We start from the raw sequence: 20,012 nt of genomic DNA, 5'->3' as shown, positions 1-20,012 counted from the left end.
GCAGGTGATTAGCTTGGTGTGCCATGTGATTTCATCTGCAAACAACCCATGAGCTATGACTTTTCTCCAGTTGTGAATAATGTTATATGAGGCTGTTGTCAACAGTTTTTAATCTGAAAAACAACGTAAGCTCACTGGATCATCAAGATATTTGAGTAGAAATGTTTTATGTGTCTGTGTGTTGATGTGATTTCTACAAACACTGTTTTGCTGCATAAACAAATTGTGTGTTTGTGTTTTCTTTTACCCATTAAACCTTGTGGGGACAAAACAATCCACAGGAGTGTGGCTACCAGCGCCTACCATAGTTTTACAGACTCACAGTTTTTCTTTGGGTCTCAGTTTTGGCCTGAAAATTCTCAGGGCGCATCTCAAGATATGAGTGTTTCATCCAGGACCTCCCAACAAAGTTCACAAGAGGTGAGATTTATCCAATTCATCTCATAGATTGTTCTGTAGTGCTTACAGTTTTATGAGCCATCACTCTGATTATGTGAAAAATTCTTATGTTTTGTGTCTGTATTACTTAACCCCAGTGTTTTCTCCTTGTTTAGGGAAGTGACCCAAAGTTTTTAAGCAGTTACCACACTAAACCTCTCCTGTTTGGAGAATTGAAGGACAAAAGCAAACCCTTTGCAATACTGGATAAATTTGAGGAGAACAAGAAATGGGCCAAAGAAAAAGCTGACAGGTTTATATCACTTGAAATATGCAACTCACCCTTAAGTTATAAATGTGAGGTAAAAAAAAAAAAAAAAAAAGGCTGAATCACTTCTGAAAAATTGACATCTGTCCTATTGTCCTTTTCTTTAACAGTGATGTTTTAGTGAAAGAATACCATCATATTCAAGAAACTCTGAACAATGTAAGTGATGACAGGCTTTGTTCTGTTGCTCTTTCCATCACACGGCTTCTCTTTTCTTAATGTGAAGTATTTTTAAAAATGCTTCAATGTTTTTCAGATCCAACAACTGATTGCTGGAACAGAGAGAAATACTGCTGTGTGCCAAACAGTCCTTGAAAAATTTGACAATTTTGTGTCAACAGGTAAGTTTTCTTACTGACTGATGTGTATTTTTTGTTGAAATTATACTGCTTAGATTTGTTCTCTGTATACTGTAGATCTGGTTAATTTAGTTAAAAAAAAAAATAAAAAATGACTGTGGTCAAACATTTCCTATAGCCAGTAGATGGTGCTCTTTGCCCAATAGTTAAACATTGGTCGCTGACGCTCTCCAACTTCAGTGCCTTCAGTGCAATACAATGAAAGGTTGTTTTTAAAATGCTAATTTCTATCCTTCTGTTCATCCATCCCAGTGCAAAACAACCTTAACAGTCTTCAGAGTGACATGTCCCAGCAATTTGAGACATTATTTAATAAAGTGAACTCCCAGAAGGAGATGATGACTGAACTAGAGGAATGGGTGAAAAAGGTGAATTGTATGGATGTAGCTTATAGTCAAGATTACTGCAGATTCAATGAGATGGAAGAAGATTTGGAGGCTAATAAATGCTTCTGATAAATGATGATCATTCTTGTCATTTAGAGTGGAGACACCACAGCAGACCTTGGCTCAAATCTGCAAAGCTGTCTTGAGTGTCTAAGAGAGGAGCATGTGAGAGAACGAAACATGCTTGAAGAGGCTCTGAAGCTGCTCAGCACCTTAGTCTCAGAGCGCTCTGCCAAACAGAGCTCTGAGAGAGTGAATGACAGTGCCATTCAGACATCACCGGGGCTGGAGCAGCCGTTTTCCAACATCCTGCAGGACAACAAGCTTGACGGTACACGTTTTGCATACATGTCACATAACCTTAAAGACAATCAGGCTGAAGCTCCCCCTCAGGATTCCAACTGCATCATAGGAAAGAGGAAATCCACTCTGAGAGGCCATAGGAGGCGCAAAAAGAGGCCGCTGGTGCTGTCACAGAGGAGTAAACTGACTGTCACAGATGAAAACAGTCAACCTCTGATGAACAGTAACAAACAACAAACGCCTCTGTGTGAGCGTCGTGATCTGAAAGCAGTGACCGGCCAGGACGGTCTCAACCCAGACTGCCTCACAAAGCCGGACAGGGTGATAAGGTCTATAGCTGCAGGTTGTTTGATTACCCCTCTCAGCTGCTGGTCTCAGGACAGCAACAGCTCAGTGTGCGTCACAGGAATCGAACCCATCTTGGAGAAGCTCTCAGAAGAGTCCAGGACAGCGAAAGCAGAGGGCCTCTGGCAGTTGTTTGACAGTTGTGACTCTGATTTAGGCTTTTAGAGAAGACAGAGAAAAGTGCAGCATTTGTGTCCTTATTTTAGTACAGGCCAATAAAAGCCAAAAAAAGTTTATTATCATATTTATTATTACTTGTGACCTATGTTCTATTAGTTCTCGAGTTGTTCAGTGTTTTGGGGAATGAACACATAGATAAATGTGTTTTGTCTTATGGTGGAAGAGCTGTGGAGGGGTGTAAAAAGGACAGAGTGACCCACAAAGCATCACACATATTTAAAGTTTTTCATCTTGTTAATTCTTTTCTGCTGATATAAAAGTACAGTCACAATTAAGTGTCTGCTGAGTTTTTAAAATTAAATTATTCCGTATTTATAAGACTGACTTGACACTGAAAACAAAGGTAAATAAAGGTTTTGCAAACAAACCACAATTGTGCTGTTAACTATTAAATCATTATTGGAAACCAGATTTATCTACAGTATGTAGATCTATTAGGTAATTACTATCAGAAAGCAGTTAGTAAACCTCTTTGCTATGCAGCCTTTGCAGTTTATTTGGATTTGCTGCAGGCTGGTGTATTAGACTGCTCTTGTTTTAACCAGTTGTCCATCATGAGTTTGCAACTGAGACTACATTTAAAGTATGCTTTAAAACCGTCTGTTCAAACCACAACAATCAGCTCTATGATATTGCTAAAGTGCATATTTATTAGCAAAAGACAGTTTTACTCTGCTTTAGCAAGCATAGCATAGCAAAAACCAAAACACATTGATTAATACAATACAATAATATAAAATATTACTTTTTGAACTTTATATGTTCTAAGTCTGCCAATGTCCATTTACTGAAGCCATTATAAAGCTTTAGCATTTATCCTGTAATCACAGATCATTAGTTTTTATCAGAGCCGAAAGTCTATAATTACAATTAGAGCTGATCAGTCGATTATTAATCAGTAACTATTCTGATGATCAGTTAATCGTTTCAGTTATTTTTCAAGCCCATCACCGTGGCCTCTGAGAAATTGTAATGCAATTTTCTCACAACTAAACATTTTATAGACTTAATTAATTGATAAGTCAAGAAAATAATCACCAAAACCACTATTTACAAATTATCCATCTATTCTCATCCCAACAACGTGCAAATCATTAGCCGCAGATCCTCTTTCATGCAGCAGTGCACTAAGATCTTTTGGCCCAGCAATAAGTGCATTAATAATTAATGATTGATTTCCTTCACTGATTCTCCCAAACAGACCTTGATCTGATCTGACAGGGGTGTCACAGTTTAACTAAGTCTGCAGGTGGGGACACAAGTGCCCTTGGGTTGAGATTTGCCACTAAGCAGACGTCATAGTTGTCGTGCATCACAACGCGCCGAGCCACTACTGTCCAGCGGTTCTCCCAGGGGTCCAGCTCCAAAATGTCTTTTGTTATATCCTCATGACGATCTAAGGGCAGAGAAGAGACAGTGATACAGTCACATGGAAGCATCTCTCAAACACTTTGCAGTCATTGGATATAGATATTCTTTATTCACCTGCTGCTTTGTAGTATCCACACACGTAAATCTTGCCTCCCACCACTCCTGCGTTAGGGCCAGTGGTGCGCAGCGAGAGTTGTGGACATGGAAGAGGAGGTCCGTCCCTCCAGTAATCTCCATCTGGGTTGTAGATCTCCACTGCGTCAAGGCAGTGGCGTGATTGCCCGCGGTCTACACCTTCACATCCAATACCTCCTGCAAAATAGCATCATTTTGTCAAGCTAATTCTTACAGAAATCAGTGCAGTTCATGTAGCAGGATCATAACAGTATTGTGCACTGAATTAATGTGCATTAAAATAAGCCATTTTCTGAGCAAGTTAACTGAATAAAGTATCTTACCCAGCACAAAGATTTCCCCATTGAGTACAACAGCACTGCAGCGGTACTTGGAGTACTTCATGGGACCTAACTGTGTCCACTTATTTGTGTTTGGATCGTACTCCAGGAGGTGGTTACTGAGACGGTCAGGCTCATCATCCATCCGATATGACTGGATGGAGGGGAGGGAGATAATGACAAAGCAGAGCAGGTGCAGTTAGAGAAGAGTCACATACACATACAGACACAGTCAGAGCTCTTATCATTTGTGTTCATGATGTCTGATCTCAGTTTCACAAGAACCAAACTGATGGCAGGTTTTTGAATAATTGAATGAAGCTAACACGTGTGAAGATCACCTGTGGTGTTCGACCTCCCATCACATAGAGGCGGTCTTTCATTCTGACCACGCTGTGATAGGCCAAAGGCAAAGGCAGTGGTGCTGCACTGCGCCAGGGTCCGCCCTGCAGAGACCAGCGCTCCACACAGTTAGTGATGAGAAGCTGGTTCTTCAGCTTCATCAGCCCACCCAGCAGGTACAGAGTGTCACCCAGTGACCCCAGAGCGTAAGAGTCACGGTACTCCGCTGATGTCAGGCGCTCCCAGCTTCCTTGCGCCTCTACTTTGTACCTACCAACCAAAGAAGAGCGAACTATCAGGACCGTTTGTCTGAGGCAAACAGCTTTATCAAATGTGTCACCTAATTTCTTTCTTACCTGTGAATCTCAACATTTGTGTCCTTCTGCCTGGCCATTCTGCGTGCACTTGCCTCTCCTGCCACTATGATGTCATTTCTTTCAGTTACAACCCCGGCGCACACATACCCCAGAGCCTCTCCATAGCGAGGTGAAGTGATATAGTAGGTCCGTCCTGTGGATGGAGCATAGCAAAAGCTGCTTTCAGCATAGCTGCCGTATCTTGACCTAATCCCGCCGCTGTCATTGCCGACACAGAGCAGCAGATCTGTGGTCTCCATGCCGTACCGCAGCTTTAGTTTGCGTGGTGCAGCTGAGGGATGCATTGCCGTGGCCTCCAATGCTTCACTGAGCAGCTCCAGACATTCAGCATCAGCCAGCAGGGCTGTGTTCCTTTTCATCACCTCTTTCAAATAGTCAGGGTTTATCAGTGGCAGACGGACCTTCCTCAGGAGCTCTGGAAGGTGCAGCATACGGACCTCTCCATCTGTAAGAGTGCTGTGTTTGACCCAGCGAAGGACCACATCCAGGATGGTCTCTTCTCTAGAAACATTAAGGTCATCAGAAGACAGGAGCTTTCCCAGCTGATGGGCCTCCAGCTCCAGGACCTCCTCATCGTGGCAGACTTGGACAAAGTGCTGCCTCAAGAAGCGCTGAGCATGGTCAGCCAGGTCCTCTGCACCGAGGTCACGAGCAAAGTAATACACACCAAGGCAGTTGGAGGCATCCATGTTCTCGGTCATGTGCTGCTGACAGCGACTGAAGACGTCATCCATCTGCAGGAGAAAAGCTGCAACAGAGATGCCTTGTACATTGGCGTTAGTGAGAGGAAGATCTGAGCAGTACATGTAGTTCAAGAGGAGGGCCAGGCTCTCTGCAGGGGTGTCACGCAGGAAGATTTCTCTGTTGTTGCACTCACGCAGGCCGCATGTGAACATAACACGAAAGTATGGGCTGAAGGCGGCCAGAACAACCCGGTGACAGGGAAAGCTGATGCCCTCAGCAACCAGTACCACATCTGTCAGATGCTCCGTCTCTCTCATCTTCCTCAGCTGGTCGAGCAGCACCAGCCCATGTTTGGCTGTAAGATCCATTTTGCCTCGACTTTTTTAGTGACAACAATATTTGCAAAGTTAAGCAGGCTGATTTAAGCAGGAGGCTGAAAACAAAGAAAAAACAGTATCTTGATGATATATTTACTTGCAATACTAAAGCTGCTCAGTCAAATCAACTTTGGCTTTTCTATTAATCTCAGGTGTTGTGATGATGAAAATGTAGATAAAGATGAGAAATTATTGTATTACTTGATTGATCATAAAAAATGTCAATAAGATTGGAGTGTTGCAAAGATTTTAACCATTAAAGCACAATTAAGTAATGCAAAATCACATAGATTTAATGGCAAACCTATGAAGATATTTTCATAAATTTGCTATTTAAGCTCATTGTAAAAAACAAACTTTAAGATAAGTTACAGGCAATAGCAGCACACATACAGTGCCCTCAAGCAGTGTTGTACTTTCCAAATTAGCCTTAGATATAAAAAGACAGCTTAGACCTAACAAGTACAAGCAAAATGCCACCGTTGCCTACATGACATGTGCACTCTTGTAAGTTAACACTACCGCTGTCCACATCACACAATATTCAGTTTGTAAAAGCCTCACCAAAGTCATCAGCTCCTTTTGTTGGCTGTTATCTTCAGTCTAAACAGTCCAGCAAACGTCCATGTTTTTCATCAGGCTACATGTGTTGTTGCTGTTGCCGAACGTGTCAGTCAGGGGGCTTAGAGAAGGTCTGAGCAGTTGCAAGAGACATAGATATGTGCCCCCCACATTGCTGCGGCCCTCTGAGCTACTAACCCAAAAATAGACGGTGTTGTGGCACACAGCAAGTGGGTCAGAGGGGGTTGAGTGATCAGGAGAGAGTGGGTTTTTAAGCCATGACTGATGAATATTGTGAATTATTTTAACTTTCCTAATTTGAGTCATTGGCATCGTGTTGGACTTTGTTTGGGTTAATTCTCCGTTGCAGTTTGTTTGCCTCGGTCACGTGCATGCAGCTCTGTAATGACTGAAATAAAACATTGCTCCCAGCTTCAGATTTCATGACAGCACTTTCTTAAAGGCCCAGTATACTTCACAAAAATCAGAGCTCCTCTATTAAGTCTGATTCTTACAATCAAGACATTCTTGAGACTGTAACAAAGTTTATAAACTAAATTTATTTCCACATTTTCACTTTCTATCTACCCAGCATTGTATGGATATTAATTAAATCCAGCTTAGCATCTTAAATATTTTAGGTATGCTTTTAAAAGTTGCCTCTATAATGACTCACTTGACTAATGTAACTTGAGCTCATGGTGACATTTCATGGTTCATTAGCTTTACTTTTGCTAGCGAATGGAAAAAGTGGAAGGATGGAAACACACCTGTCAAACTTCCATTGAAATTCATCCGTCTTTAAGTTAATCTTTTTCCTCTTTAAGACCATTATTGCATCCTTTGGTTCTTCAGGTCTGCCATCGTTGTCGGGAAGAGGCCCTTCCCACATCCTGACTCTGGTTAACCATTAGGCAATATGATGCACATATGTAGATACAGTACAGTGCAGCAGCATCAGCTTTTTTGGAGACAGTTTGTAGTAAACCAGAGTCTTGGGCATACATCTCCTTTACTGCATAGAGTAAAAAAGATTTTGACAGATTCAGCACAATGGACTCTACACGCAGATTTGGGAAATATAGAGTTGAGCGGGAAGTGCTGGATGAGCAGAGACTGGAAGAGGTAACACAGAGAAAAACCTACTCTGACACTCACCCTTCTCTGACTGAACAGCTTAAAGACTCCTTAAGGTAAGCCAAATGTTACTGTTTGAACATGTAACTCTTATTGTACTGTATATGTAGATGTCTGGTCTGATCTTATCAAAAATGAGATCAGTCATTTCATTTCATTTTCATGTTTGTCTCTGTGTATTCTTTACATCCCATCCAGATGTACAGTGCCCAGACTGAAACGCAGTGTGATGAGCAGCATGCCTGTGTTATACTGGCTGCCGAAGTACTCAGTCTGGGACTATGGCATGCCTGACCTCATCTCCGGCATCAGTGTGGGCATAATGCATCTGCCACAAGGTACAACAGTAGTCCATCACGGTTGAGAAAACATCGGCAATATTGCAGAAAAAACCCGTTAAACTCCCGTGAATTTCCCATAGTCATAATATTAATGTTGAGTTGAGTGAATATGATGTCTTGAGGGTCTTGAGGGTATACAACACACACCTCATGTATAATTCTGACTATATTCCGTACTCTTCTTGTCATATAAAGGCAATGTCTTGTACAAATATTTATTGTCTATTACAGTAGAAATAATAAATCTTCATAAAGACATTTGTTTGTGATCTGCAAAGCTTGTAACAAAACACGTGTTTTTCCCAGGTATGGCATATGCATTGTTGGCTTCCTTACCTCCTGTCTTTGGCCTCTACACATCTCTTTATCCAGCAGTGATCTACATCTTTTTTGGAACATCACGTCATATCTCTATCGGTGAGCAGAGAGAGAGACACTGTACCATGGCTGTTACAACATCTGTAAAAGCTTGTGTTGCTATACTTGTTCAGGTACATTTACTGTGCTCAGCATCATGGTGGGCAGCGTAACAGAGAGACTTGCTCCAGACATGGATTTCCTGAAAACAAATGGGACCAACATCACTGCAGAGGTGGATGTCACTGCCCGGGACTCATACAGGGTGCAGGTGGCGGCTGCTACTACTGTCCTCGGAGGACTTATTCAGGTTTGAGCACAACATCCCACAGAATTGGTGAAATACACCATATTTTGTTGTCACATCTGCCAAAACTCATATTTACATAAATGATTGTTGGTATAGGTTATACTGGGTGTGGTGAAGTTTGGATTTGTGGGAACGTACTTATCTGAACCTCTGGTGCGGGCTTACACGACAGCTGCTGCAGCCCATGCTGTGGTGGCCCAGCTGAAGTACATCTTTGGAATTTCACCAACACGGTTTAGTGGCCCGTTGTCACTGGTGTATGTGAGTAGTCAAGCATTTTGTTCTGATTGATGTGTTTTTGTTGATTCAGCAGTTTATTTTTTACAGTGTCCCAACTTTTTTGGAATCAGGGTTGTAAGACAGGTGTACAGTAAAGCTTAGAGAATCAGGTAACAAGATGAAAATGTCATCTCGTACTTAATTATGACTAAAAATGAGAAAACCATGAGCTGTATGCAGCTAAGCATGTGTGTTTTTATGCGTCCAGCTGTAAGCCGTAACCACCCCCTGCTCTACCTTTCTCCATTTTCAGACTCTGAAGGATGTTTGCCTCTTGCTGCCGCACACCCATCTTCCCACACTGGTGGTCAGTGCTGTGTCCATGGTGTTTCTAATTGCAGCCAAGGAGCTCAACTCTTTTCTCAGTCCAAAGCTGCCGGTGCCCATCCCCGTGGAGCTCATCACAGTCAGTTGACATGAGGACACACTCTCTGGTCCCTCTTCATGTTATCACCTCTGTGTTCTTTGCTGCTGCTGATGTTGCAGCAGCACTGAAAAAAGCACAAACACAGTGGAACCAAGCAGCTGAGTCAGCAGAAGTGCCAGGGCCTCTGCATTTGTGCAGTTCACAGCAAAAAGGAGATGTTTATGGATAATAATTAGGTTCACATCTGGCATATGATTTACCAGATTTTTAATGATTGAAGGTTTGACATGTGTTGAGTCTCTGCGTGCGTCTTTGTGTTTATGATTGTGCATCTGTGTTGGCTTTAGATTGTGGCCGGGACATTGATATCATCCTATTCCAACTTGAGCAACAACTACACAATTTCAGTGGTTGGAGAAATTCCTAGTGGGTAAGTATTTGGGTTGTTGAGTCACATCCACAGTTTGTTTAGCACTTATTTCCTTCTCACCCTCTACCTGTGCACCAGTCTCAGTTCTCCTAGTGTACCAGATGTGAGTATTTTTGGGGAAGTTATTGGTGATGCTTTTGCATTGGCCATTGTTGGATACGCCATCTCTATTTCACTTGGAAAGACCTTTGCACTGAAGCACGGATACAAGGTGGACAGCAACCAGGTAAACCAGAACTCCAATCATATACCTGTTTAATCCTGCAGATACTGTAGACATGCAGTAATTTTCACACTCTGTTCTCCTTTCTCTCTGTGTTCCTTGTGTTTCTGTCTTCATCTGGCTGCAGGAGCTGGTGGCTCTGGGTCTCAGTAATACAGTGGGAGGCTTCTTCCAGTGCTACTCTGTCTGCCCCTCAATGTCTCGAAGTCTCATTCAAGAGACCACTGGAGGAAAAACACAAGTGAGTGAGCAACAGAGGTGACAACATTACATATGCAACATGACAAAAAGAGACAGTGAAGAAGTCTGCATAACCTCACAAACCACAATCATTCTGATTTTGTACTGTGGACAGGCAACATGCAATAGCTGTACTGTAAATATGTAATGAATGCAACCTAGTTAAGGATGATTGAGGTGATGTTGAATTATATATGAAATGACGTAACAAATTGGCCCCATCAACCTGACCTAACAAATACAACCACCACATTTTATGTGTTATTTGACTTTACATTTTTTTATAGTCATTCATCAACAGGAAAGCATCAGAAACTTCAGACATTTTACTAAAAACAGTACCCTGTAAATGATAATATGATGAGCAATAAAACATGGAATGGACCTATCTTCAGGAAGTCGCCCCTCTTCAGGGAGACCAGTAAACCTGCCTTTTTCTTTAACTAATGGTAATGTGCCTGAATGTAACTGCGCACACAGAGAGATTAATTCATTGTATATGTATTGTATGTATTCAAGCTATTGTCCAACAATGGATCCATCTATCTCTGCTAAGCAATCTACTATGATAATATGTCTGTTGAACACAATAAAACCACGAACAAACTTTTCTTTGTTCTTGCAGATGGCTGGAGTGGCCTCAGCTCTAATTGTGTTGGTGACTGTACTGAAACTTGGACCCCTGTTCCAGGAGCTGCCAAAGGTTCTGTCGCTCTTCCACTTGTCTTCACTGTAAAGCGAATTGCAGTAAATATTCATGATTCATGGCATATTTTGTGTAATGATCAGGTTCATTCCTGATTAATCATGTTAAAACTTGTGCGTGTGCATGTGCTTGTTTTAGGCTGTCCTTGCATCGATCGTCTTTGTGAATCTGAAGGGCATGTTCAAGCAGTACTCTGACATTGGTACACTGTGGAAAAGCAGCAAGATTGATCTGGTGAGATGTCAAATTATCGCTGTGGTGTTAAATCTGGAAGTGACGTTAATCTTGTTTCTTTTTTCATTGTCCCACTCCCACCCCCAGGTGGTGTGGTTGGTCACCTGGGTGTCAACACTGCTGTTCAATCTGGATCTGGGTCTCGCAGCATCCATCACCTTTGCTCTGTTTACTGTTATCTTCAGAACTCAGCTGTAAGACTCCTCATCGTTGTGTATTTCTCACTTCAGTGTCTGAGTCATACTGTAAACCTGCCTGTGTGCGTGTGTGTGTGCGTGTGTGTGTGTGTGTGTGTGTGTGTGTGTGTGTGTGTGTGTGTGTGTAACGTAGGTAACTGATGCTCGGCTGCAAGATCTAAGAAAATACTGGACACAAACATATTGCACACATCTTAATTTTGTGGGTTTTTCTTTTAATTCCTTTCAGGCCAACATACTCTGTTCTGGGAAATGTTCCAGGTACAGAACTGTATGTGGACATAGAGACCCACAGAGAGGTAAAATAGAAAGAGAGAACACCTTAAATAAAAGCATGTCTACCCTCACTGCAAAAAAAAGCTCAGGGTTTCTTGCTGTTTGCAGGCGAGAGAGATTCCAGGTGTCACTATATTTCGCTCCTCTGCGACGGTGTATTTTGCCAATGCTGAGCTCTACCTTGAAGCTCTGAAAGAAAAGGTTTGTTCCCCTTCCTAAAGGTACTATCCATTCTAGGACTGCAGCTGACAATTATTTTCATTACTGAGTAATAGTCCTATTCAGTTTCTAACTATATATGACAAAGAAAAGCAGCAAAGCCTCACATTTGAAGGGATGAATCCAGACAAATGTTTGGCACTGCTGCATTAAAAATGTCTGAAATGATTATTAGCATTTAAAGTCGAAGAGTTTTGCTGTTTCTTCTTTATCAAACCAGTGACTTTGTTCCATTCATTTTTTTTAATAAGATGCAGATGACTTCTTATTTTCCTTCATTATCTGTTCTCAGAGTGGGCTTGACATCAGTAAAATGATTATCTATAAGAGGAGACAGGAGGCCAAACAGAAACGTAGAGAAAGGAGGGCTCAGAGACGAGCAAAAAGGCAGGCCAAGAGAGAGGTAATGTGCTCAAAATGTTTGACATAACTGCAGAAATATTACAAATTTTTTAAGAACTACAATGATTTTTTGGGGTGTTTTGCTCATCAGTCACCTTGCTTTCTATGTGGTAACACTATTGGTGCCAGAATCCTGTGAGTTAAAGTAGATGGCTGAAGTCACATGGGACAGAACAAGTCAACACACTCTGATACTTCACAGACGTTTGATTCATTTCTTTCTCTTCCCCCTCTGCAGAGACGGGCACAGACAGCAGGTAAACCGCTGTCTGGAGCACCGGTGTTCTCTGTGGAGGAAGAGGCTGGCCGCTGGGGGGACGCCTGCATGGACGGGGATGTTACAGACAGGGGGGAGCAGGACTGGATTGAGAGGGAGAACGGGACAGTTTTTGTCATCCCAACCACTCCTCAAACACCAGACAGCCAGTGTAGATGGGAGTACCTGAAAGGAGGAGATCTGGACTGCACCAGCTTAGGGTGGATGTCTGAGCTGCAGGACGGGGACACCACCACTCTGGGCTCCAGCAGTGAGGACACGCTGAGCCGCGACCTGGAGCGGGTCTCTCTCGGGTCATTGGGCAAGTGGACCTGGGACATCCATTCCATCATCATCGACCTCTCCATGGCTAACTTCATTGATACTGTGGCTATCAAGACTATGAAAAATGTAAGTACTAAAGGGACAAATGTCCTTTAAATGAATGGCAGGACATGACTAAAAATGTCTCAAAATTTACTGTCCTTGTTTTGAAAGCTTAAAGGAGGATTCTTGTACTTTCAGATCATTCAGGTGTCAAATCTTTTTTTAAAGAAGTTATACAATTTAGGAGTTGTGTTTTTAGAAACAGCACATTTTACAATATCAATAGATTTACTTTACAATGAGAAAGGTAAATGTCGAGGACAAAGAGGCAACAAAGATTATTTCTATTGTGATCCTCGAGAGAAAGGGAGAGGGACAAATCTCAAAGTCGGTGCAAAGCAACACAATCAAACAGACTTTTTCTCATAATGAGCACTGATTTTACTTTAACTTCATCTTGGTAAGTGTTGATGCCACTGAAATGGGAGGTTATTGACTTTCAGTTACATTAAAACACTGACATAAAGGAAGGTTTACTCTCTTACAGTTAAACGAATCTGAATGATTCACTTTATGACAGATTTTTGGGCTCATAACTCAGCACGCAGCACCTGGTGGGGAAGGAATCTGATCTTTCAATGGTTGGTGCTCTGTCAACACAAATATTCTGCACTTATCATACTGACAGATTTTCCAGGACTTCAGTGAGATTGATGTGGATGTCTACATGGCTGGTTGTCAAGGTAAGTGAATACCTTCTCGCGTCCTTGAGGCTGTACTGTTTCAATAGACTTCACCGTGCTTCCTGTTTTCTCTTCAGCCTCCGTGGTGGAGCAGTTAGAGCTCGGTGATTTCTTTTCCGAGTCGATAACAAAGAGACGACTTTTTGCCTCCGTTCACGATGCCGTGCTGTACTGTCTGGACCACCGTGGAGCGACATCATCCCCCAGATACGAGCCCTCAGTGGTGAGTATACGCAACTGATGTTCAGGCTTAATTTGGTCCATTGTTGATGCTCATGTCATTTAAACATAGTTAACTGCATATTCACTGTCAGTACACTTCATGATATATTAGTTAATTAATAGTTGATTATCAGCATTGAACCATCCAACCAGTGTGTGACTGACATACACATTAAAAACATTTCATCATGTCATTTTCACTAAATTTGATTTTAGGACACATACAGCAGCACAAAATTTTAAGGACTTCAACCAAACAGGACATTCACCAGTGAGGATGGAAAAACTACCTAAACATCCAATGGAGGGAAATATCAGCGGCTGAAAACTGGCATTAAACATATAATACACACTGTATGAATCACAGATTAAGTATTTTAGTGTGTCTCTTTGATTTTGTTGTTGTTAGATTAATATTTATACGTCTTGTCTTTGAAGTAGGAAGACTAAAGGTGAGGACACATGATCTTAATTCAACTTTATTCAGCGTGGGAGTGTGACACGGTGTGTTTTTACGGAAAAATATATAAATAAAGAAAATAAAACATCCAAACAATACCTTTCAGTAAGAATCTGGCAGAAAATACTGATTAATTCCAGGAACAAAGGCAAGGCAACATGCATCACACTGAGGGCGTGTGAGCCTTTTTTGGTCATGGCAGCAATAACAAGGTAGAACATTGAAATGTTTATAGTAGCCATTTCAGTTTTCAAGTGCAATTTTTTTTTTTTTTGCTAATAGCAACAGCAAAACCTGTGAAGCTAATGCATGCAAAGGGATTTTTTGTCTCAACTCCTTTAATGAGTTTCTAGTGCAACATTCCTAAAATGGGAAATCATAGCAGAAAAAATAGCAGGATAACAACAATATCCAAGCAAGGTTTCACAAAAGCATCTCTTTACAGTTGCATAAACCCACTGTGACCTCGTTCCCTGAATAAATCTTGTTTCTACATACTGGCCACAGAGGATGTTGACAAAGACATTGTGCACAAGACCAAGGATGGCTAGGTAGATTTCTATTTTATGAATTTGGTTTATGAGCTACAAGTCTTGATGGACATCAGAACTCTGTGTGTCCGGGTTCAGAGTCAGACCTTCATCATCCTCGTCCACTGGCTGCTGCGAAACCAGCTGCTGGTAGCGAGCCTGCCGCTGGTAATCCGGATCAATGTTGATCCATTTATTTGCAACCCACTTAGTGCCGTGGGTGACCACACAGCCCCCATGCAGTGCATATTCATCCTGCTCTCCCACCCAACCTATTGAGAGGGAAAAAATGTCTTGAATGTTGGTGTTCTTTGTATTGTTTCTGTTTTTTTAAAGGGCTCACACTGATTTTGTGGTTATCAAACACACGGCTTCAGCTGCTTGGTCATGAATTCCCCTCGAGCAGTTTTATTCGCCCAACTAACATCTGAGTTTATTTGGAAAACAATAGTATATTTGCTTTTACACTGTGCCAAAATTGCCAAAAATACATGAAAATGACACATTAAATGCGGAGATGAATTTAATTTTTAGTTCCTTTTTTTTTTTTTGGCCCTGCGAGCAGGATACCTCTACGGATGGTAATGTTGGACTACCACATTGACCTAGACTGAAATATCTCTGCAACTAATGAATGGTTTGTGATGAACTTTTGTACAGACATTTATATTCCCCAGAGGATGAATTTTAAAACTTTAAAACCAACTTTTCATTTAGTGCCATCATGAGGTCAAAGTTTTCACTTTTCCAGTAAAATGTCCAAACATCTATGAGACTGACTGGCACCAAATCTTATGCAGATATTCATGATTCCCAGTCAATATGTCTGAAAAACCTCTGACTTTTAATGTAGTGCTAGTGTGAACATACTGTAATAAACATTATACTTGATAAACATTAGCGTGTTAGCTTCGTTTTTATGACCATGTTAGCATGCTGTCAAAGCGCCACTGTGCCTAAGTACAGCCCCTCACAGCTGCTAGCATGGCTGCAGACTCTTAGTCTTGCATAATTTTCATTAATATTGTGGTAGGATTTGAAACGTATGTGGAAAATGGACATAACATTTGCATTTTAATGTTGGCAGACGATGTAGCACACACTGTGCACCAGAAAAAAATGTGACTTATAAAATAAAATATGCCTTAACATGAAATGAAAATGAAATGAGTAGCTGCTGATTTGACATATAAACTGTGTTGTAACTTTTTATGGGAATCCTACCTCTTCCATCAGAAAGGTAGTTGTACCAGAAAACAGCTGTCCCTTTGGTCGGCTTCACCTTCAGGTTACTCTTGTTACAGTTCCTTCTGGTGTCCAAAAGATCGACGTCATTCTGTATGAGAGACTAAAACACAAAATCAAACTCAGTGACACAGTTTGCTTACCGTCAGAGCCATGCTGTAACTGACAAACAAATAGGTTAACACAGATATGAAAGACATGCGTCTGCAGGGCTCTCCGTACACACTTCCAGACCCACACACAATTACGCACCACTTCATCATAGGTCCTGTTGTCCGCCACAGGGAATGCGGTCTCCCCACCCCCCTCAACAGAGTTCAGGTAGAAGAGAACTGTGATGTACCTGGGTGTGCAACACAAATTTAAATTGACACACACGTATGGTGCAGACAAACCCTACACGAACACACACATACAAACTCTTTGCAAACAAGTGGCAAGCACACCATTTTTTCCAAGTTGACAATGTAGAGTCACAAAAACTAACATGCCAGCTGTCACAATGGAGCCTCATTACACAGTTCAGTAATCACAGTAGATGGATGAATTCAGGTCTGAGCATTCACGGATACTTTTGTGGAGGAAATGCCACTTCGGTCATCTAGGTCAATGCTGCACGGCAGTGGTCTCACCTGCAGGACGTCTCAAAAGGAGTGGAGGTGTTGACTGCGAGGCGCGTGTGTGTGCAGGCTGTTTCAGGATACACAGGGCCGCTGTCGTGGTGGGCGTGGTAGTGTCCTCCCTTCTCATAGCGAACCACCTGGAGCGGCTCACTGAGGTCCACCAAGGCGGGCGGGAGCCGAGTGAGGCGAGTCACCCTTTGTTAGAGAAAGGAAAAGACCCATTGTTTCTATCGGTTATTACAGCACTAGAGCAATAAGAGGACGTGGTTTGACTTGCTTACCTCGCCTTGATGTCCTGAAGGACCTGGTGTGCTCCTTTGCCCTGGTACAGCCACGTATGTCTGCTGTTCCTCACCAGCTGACTCCTTTTCACCCCTCGCTGCATCAGGAAACGCTGGAAGGCATCGTTGCTCAGGAGCCTGAACTCCTCTAGACTCAGCAAACCTGTCCAAAATACGACAATATACAGATTATACCGACGCTATGTATTCTGACACGACTCATCCTCTCATTATAGTAACCATAAACTATCTATTTTAGATAAAGCCCAGTTTTCACCTGTAGTGCCATAGTTTAGTGAACTATGTTTATATATACTTTACATTTCAACAAAAACAAACAGAAAAATTGTTCCCGCCCAACATTTTAGCCAAAACCCACCACTGCTGTCCCTCCTGGCCTTGTAAAACTTGTTTATGGGTATCATGTTTTATTAAATGTTTCAATTTTCGCACAAATGTGTAGATGAAATATGAATGTGACACACAAATAATGTTGTCAAAACAGTAGCTACGCTGACAGTAATAATTTCTTCTAGCGCATTTCTTACCGTTACCATCCTTGTCAGCTTTGAGCCCAGCATAGATTTCCCGCAGGTTCTCCGGTGTGAGCCAGATGCCGTCCCTCACTCGAGAATGAGTCAGTATCTGTTGGAGGCACGGTAGAAAAAACGGGACAAAGTCACCAACTCTGAACCAAACACCTATCACATGTCGGACACTACAACATGTGCTCACGATCCACAGACTGACATACACCTCATGGAGCTGCAACTGTCCATCTTGGTTGATATCAAGAAGGTTGAAGATCTCCTCTGGGCTGAGGTTGAGCTCCTTGGCCAGCTCCTCCTGGCCGTCTTGCACCATCAGCTGGCTCTCCATCAGACCCTTTAGCTGTGCAAGCTGCATCACAACCCGGCACTCATCCTCCGACAAAAACTGAGGGATCTCTGCAGAACAACATAAGATTATACACAGAGTCTGCACAGGACTGCATGATTGCAGCATTTTCTCTGCTGCATGCTTCACACTTTCTGATTTGCTACCTCATCATGTTGTAGCAATGCTACATTTTACAAGCAGATATAGTTTTACGCAGCTGAAGTGATTAGTCCATGAATCAATTAGTCGCTCCACACTTAATTCAGCATTTTTCATGATATTGACTGATTTCATCTTTGGGGGGAAAAGCAGCAATTAATCAACAGTCAAATAAAATAAAATAAAATAAAATAAAAAAATAAGAGTTAGTTTCAGCCCTAATGTTTACATTCATGTAATCAGCTGCTAGTGTTGCAGACCAGCTGATGCTGAGCAAAACCATTCACATAAACAGAGATACTGTGTGCTTGTTGCCAATACAAACTCCAATGATTCTTTCCACTTGCACCATCTTCACTTCAGTTCATCTTATGAGAACATACTGTATGCTGATGCACTGCTAGTTGTGTTTTTCAGTCAGCTTAATTGGGTCTGGTTTGCATCATTGAGCGAGCCCTTGCCTCAGGACTGGCCTTGTTTATGTGGCCTTCATTGATCTTAGCACACACAAATACTCGACTATGTGTTTGGGCAGGGTGACTGCGACGAAGATGAAAATAAAAAAGAGATAAAGTATGTGTAACACGGTTGCATTAGTGAGAATAAGAGACCTGTTTGGCCACTAGAGGCTCGTGTTGGTGTGCTGCACATTTGTTTTGCAACACACATGTTTTGACTCTTACCGAACAGCAGAGGTTTCAGACTCAGAGTGCGCATTTCGTGCACTTTGCCTGGCACCAGTGACACCTTCTGGACATGTCCCACCTGAAACGATAGACCAGAGAGGCGATTTTGTAGTGCTGAGAGTGTGAGTGAGAGAGAGAGAGACAGAGGAAGTGAATCAGAGGATGGGAGTGATGCATCGTCTCGTTGCTCACCCTGATTCCCTCGACTCTTGTTAGAGAAACATCACGCAGAAACTCCGGCTTTGATGGCGGAGGTCCCGACTCGGGGCGCTGGTGGCTACTGCTGGGAGCATCACGACTCCGGCTGGCATCTTCTTGCCCGCTGCTGTAGTGCACGTAAAATAACAGTGCGATGACATTAATGATGTATACGTGAAAAAACACCATGACTACCACGAAGTAGGAGCGGGAGCACACGCTGCTCTTGTGGCAGGAGAGGCGCTCGCACGGTGGCCGGAGCGGCGGCAAGGTCGCGCTCCCGGACGGAGTCGTGGTCTCAGTATCAAGGGTTTCCTGGTTGTCTGTCATTTTCCTGAGATTTAGGAGGGAGCTGACACTTCCTCAGCAGCAAAGTCCATCTGACAAATCGAACGACAAGATGAACATTTGCTCTGAGGTGGCAGATGTCCAGTCCAATTAAAAAAAGAAAACCAGCCCAGCTTCGCCGCTGCGGAGTTGAAATCGTTGCGCACTGAAAAACCACGGACGGTTCATGATGGAACCGCGCAAAGCCGAGAAGTCAACTACCATTGAGGCTGTGTCGGTGTGTTTGAGCCCACAGACAGCGGCGCTGCAGCCTCGGACAGGCTTGTTTACACTGCAGCAGTCCCAGTCAGCGGCGGCAGCGAAGTGCACTGCGCATCCCAAAGCACGGCCCAACTCACCCCGCAAACCTGGTCCATAAACCTGAGCCAGCATCGACTGACTGCAATCAGCATCCTTTAAAATGAAACAGACATCATTTGTGATCATATCAAAACATCACGGTCTGCAGCACATCCTGCGATTTCCACGGCCGAGCTCTCCCGTTGACAGCAACTGTCTGTTTACTGCACAATGCTGACCTCTGGTGACCTGAAGCAATAACACAGCCCTGTCTTTGTGCCATACAGTGCAGCTCCCCTCTCCATTATATAAATACTGAGCTTGGAGAAAATAATGCTCTATAAACCTCATGGAATACTTGGAAACAGATCCTGAAGATTCAGTCTACAGACCAGGCAGAGCATCAGACACCAGACATGTATCAAATATTAAATATAATGTTAAAACATATTGTTTATCCTCCTGGTCTATTCAAAGTGTCAGTTCACCCAGATTACTACTAAACTTTAATTTATGATGCTCATAACAACCAGAATCTGCACCCTATGCAACGAGGTGGGAAGATAATTCACAGAACTAATTATATAACAGTCAACAATTTGCCTGGAAGTG

The 20,012-nt window shown here is 42.6% G+C and overlaps 3 protein-coding genes across 3 annotated transcripts; 1 reads left to right on the top strand and 2 right to left on the bottom strand.

Annotated features, from left to right (window-relative positions):
* Nucleotides 1-3,435: 3,435 nt before the first annotated feature.
* kbtbd12 (kelch repeat and BTB (POZ) domain containing 12) lies at nucleotides 3,436-5,876 on the bottom strand. Its single transcript, XM_076752910.1, has 5 exons — nucleotides 4,804-5,876; nucleotides 4,447-4,717; nucleotides 4,109-4,259; nucleotides 3,765-3,962; nucleotides 3,436-3,675 (listed from the first exon to the last, which is right to left on the bottom strand). Exons 1-5 carry the CDS (start codon nucleotides 5,874-5,876, stop codon nucleotides 3,506-3,508), a joined length of 1,863 nt encoding a protein of 620 aa, XP_076609025.1. The 3' UTR covers nucleotides 3,436-3,505.
* A 1,623-nt stretch (nucleotides 5,877-7,499) lies between these two features.
* slc26a6l1 (solute carrier family 26 member 6, like 1) lies at nucleotides 7,500-13,731 on the top strand. Its single transcript, XM_076743125.1, has 18 exons — nucleotides 7,500-7,639; nucleotides 7,782-7,921; nucleotides 8,231-8,341; nucleotides 8,416-8,591; nucleotides 8,688-8,852; nucleotides 9,124-9,276; nucleotides 9,585-9,667; nucleotides 9,746-9,893; nucleotides 10,018-10,131; nucleotides 10,756-10,833; nucleotides 10,975-11,070; nucleotides 11,158-11,264; nucleotides 11,497-11,566; nucleotides 11,652-11,744; nucleotides 12,055-12,170; nucleotides 12,405-12,831; nucleotides 13,436-13,490; nucleotides 13,568-13,731. The coding sequence occupies exons 1-18, from the start codon at nucleotides 7,500-7,502 to the stop codon at nucleotides 13,729-13,731; spliced, it is 2,436 nt and encodes an 811-aa protein (XP_076599240.1).
* A 444-nt stretch (nucleotides 13,732-14,175) lies between these two features.
* p4htmb (prolyl 4-hydroxylase, transmembrane b) lies at nucleotides 14,176-19,646 on the bottom strand. Its single transcript, XM_076758817.1, has 9 exons — nucleotides 18,768-19,646; nucleotides 18,573-18,654; nucleotides 17,608-17,798; nucleotides 17,400-17,496; nucleotides 16,852-17,014; nucleotides 16,580-16,765; nucleotides 16,200-16,290; nucleotides 15,927-16,050; nucleotides 14,176-14,974 (listed from the first exon to the last, which is right to left on the bottom strand). Exons 1-9 carry the CDS (start codon nucleotides 19,101-19,103, stop codon nucleotides 14,757-14,759), a joined length of 1,488 nt encoding a protein of 495 aa, XP_076614932.1. The 5' UTR covers nucleotides 19,104-19,646; the 3' UTR covers nucleotides 14,176-14,756.
* Nucleotides 19,647-20,012: the final 366 nt, after the last annotated feature.

The sequence above is a fragment of the Chaetodon auriga genome, chromosome 2 (genome assembly GCF_051107435.1).
Source record: "Chaetodon auriga isolate fChaAug3 chromosome 2, fChaAug3.hap1, whole genome shotgun sequence".
NCBI classification, from domain to species: Eukaryota; Metazoa; Chordata; class Actinopteri; order Chaetodontiformes; family Chaetodontidae; genus Chaetodon; species Chaetodon auriga.
The sequence above is the reverse complement of the archived record's forward strand: the minus strand, read 5'-3'. Positions and strand labels throughout refer to the sequence as shown.

What these genes read in the sequence shown, in the direction of transcription:
- kbtbd12 (XM_076752910.1), bottom strand. Translation starts at nt 5,876, where the DNA reads ATGGATCTTACAGCCAAACATGGGCTGGTGCTGCTCGACCAGCTGAGG. An exon ending in ACAAATGTTGAGATTCACAG is followed by an intron (nt 4,718 to 4,803) that starts GTAAGAAAGAAA and finishes TTTGGTTGGTAG; the next exon opens with GTACAAAGTAGAGGCGCAAG. An exon ending in TGGATACTACAAAGCAGCAG is followed by an intron (nt 3,676 to 3,764) that starts GTGAATAAAGAA and finishes CTCTGCCCTTAG; the next exon opens with ATCGTCATGAGGATATAACA.
- slc26a6l1 (XM_076743125.1), top strand. Translation starts at nt 7,500, where the DNA reads ATGGACTCTACACGCAGATTTGGGAAATATAGAGTTGAGCGGGAAGTG. An exon ending in ATCACGTCATATCTCTATCG is followed by an intron (nt 8,342 to 8,415) that starts GTGAGCAGAGAG and finishes ATACTTGTTCAG; the next exon opens with GTACATTTACTGTGCTCAGC. An exon ending in GCCCGTTGTCACTGGTGTAT is followed by an intron (nt 8,853 to 9,123) that starts GTGAGTAGTCAA and finishes CTCCATTTTCAG; the next exon opens with ACTCTGAAGGATGTTTGCCT.
- p4htmb (XM_076758817.1), bottom strand. Translation starts at nt 19,103, where the DNA reads ATGACAGACAACCAGGAAACCCTTGATACTGAGACCACGACTCCGTCC. An exon ending in TCTGAAACCTCTGCTGTTCG is followed by an intron (nt 17,799 to 18,572) that starts GTAAGAGTCAAA and finishes GTTGTTCTGCAG; the next exon opens with AGATCCCTCAGTTTTTGTCG. An exon ending in AGCTGACAAGGATGGTAACG is followed by an intron (nt 17,015 to 17,399) that starts GTAAGAAATGCG and finishes TATTTTGGACAG; the next exon opens with GTTTGCTGAGTCTAGAGGAG.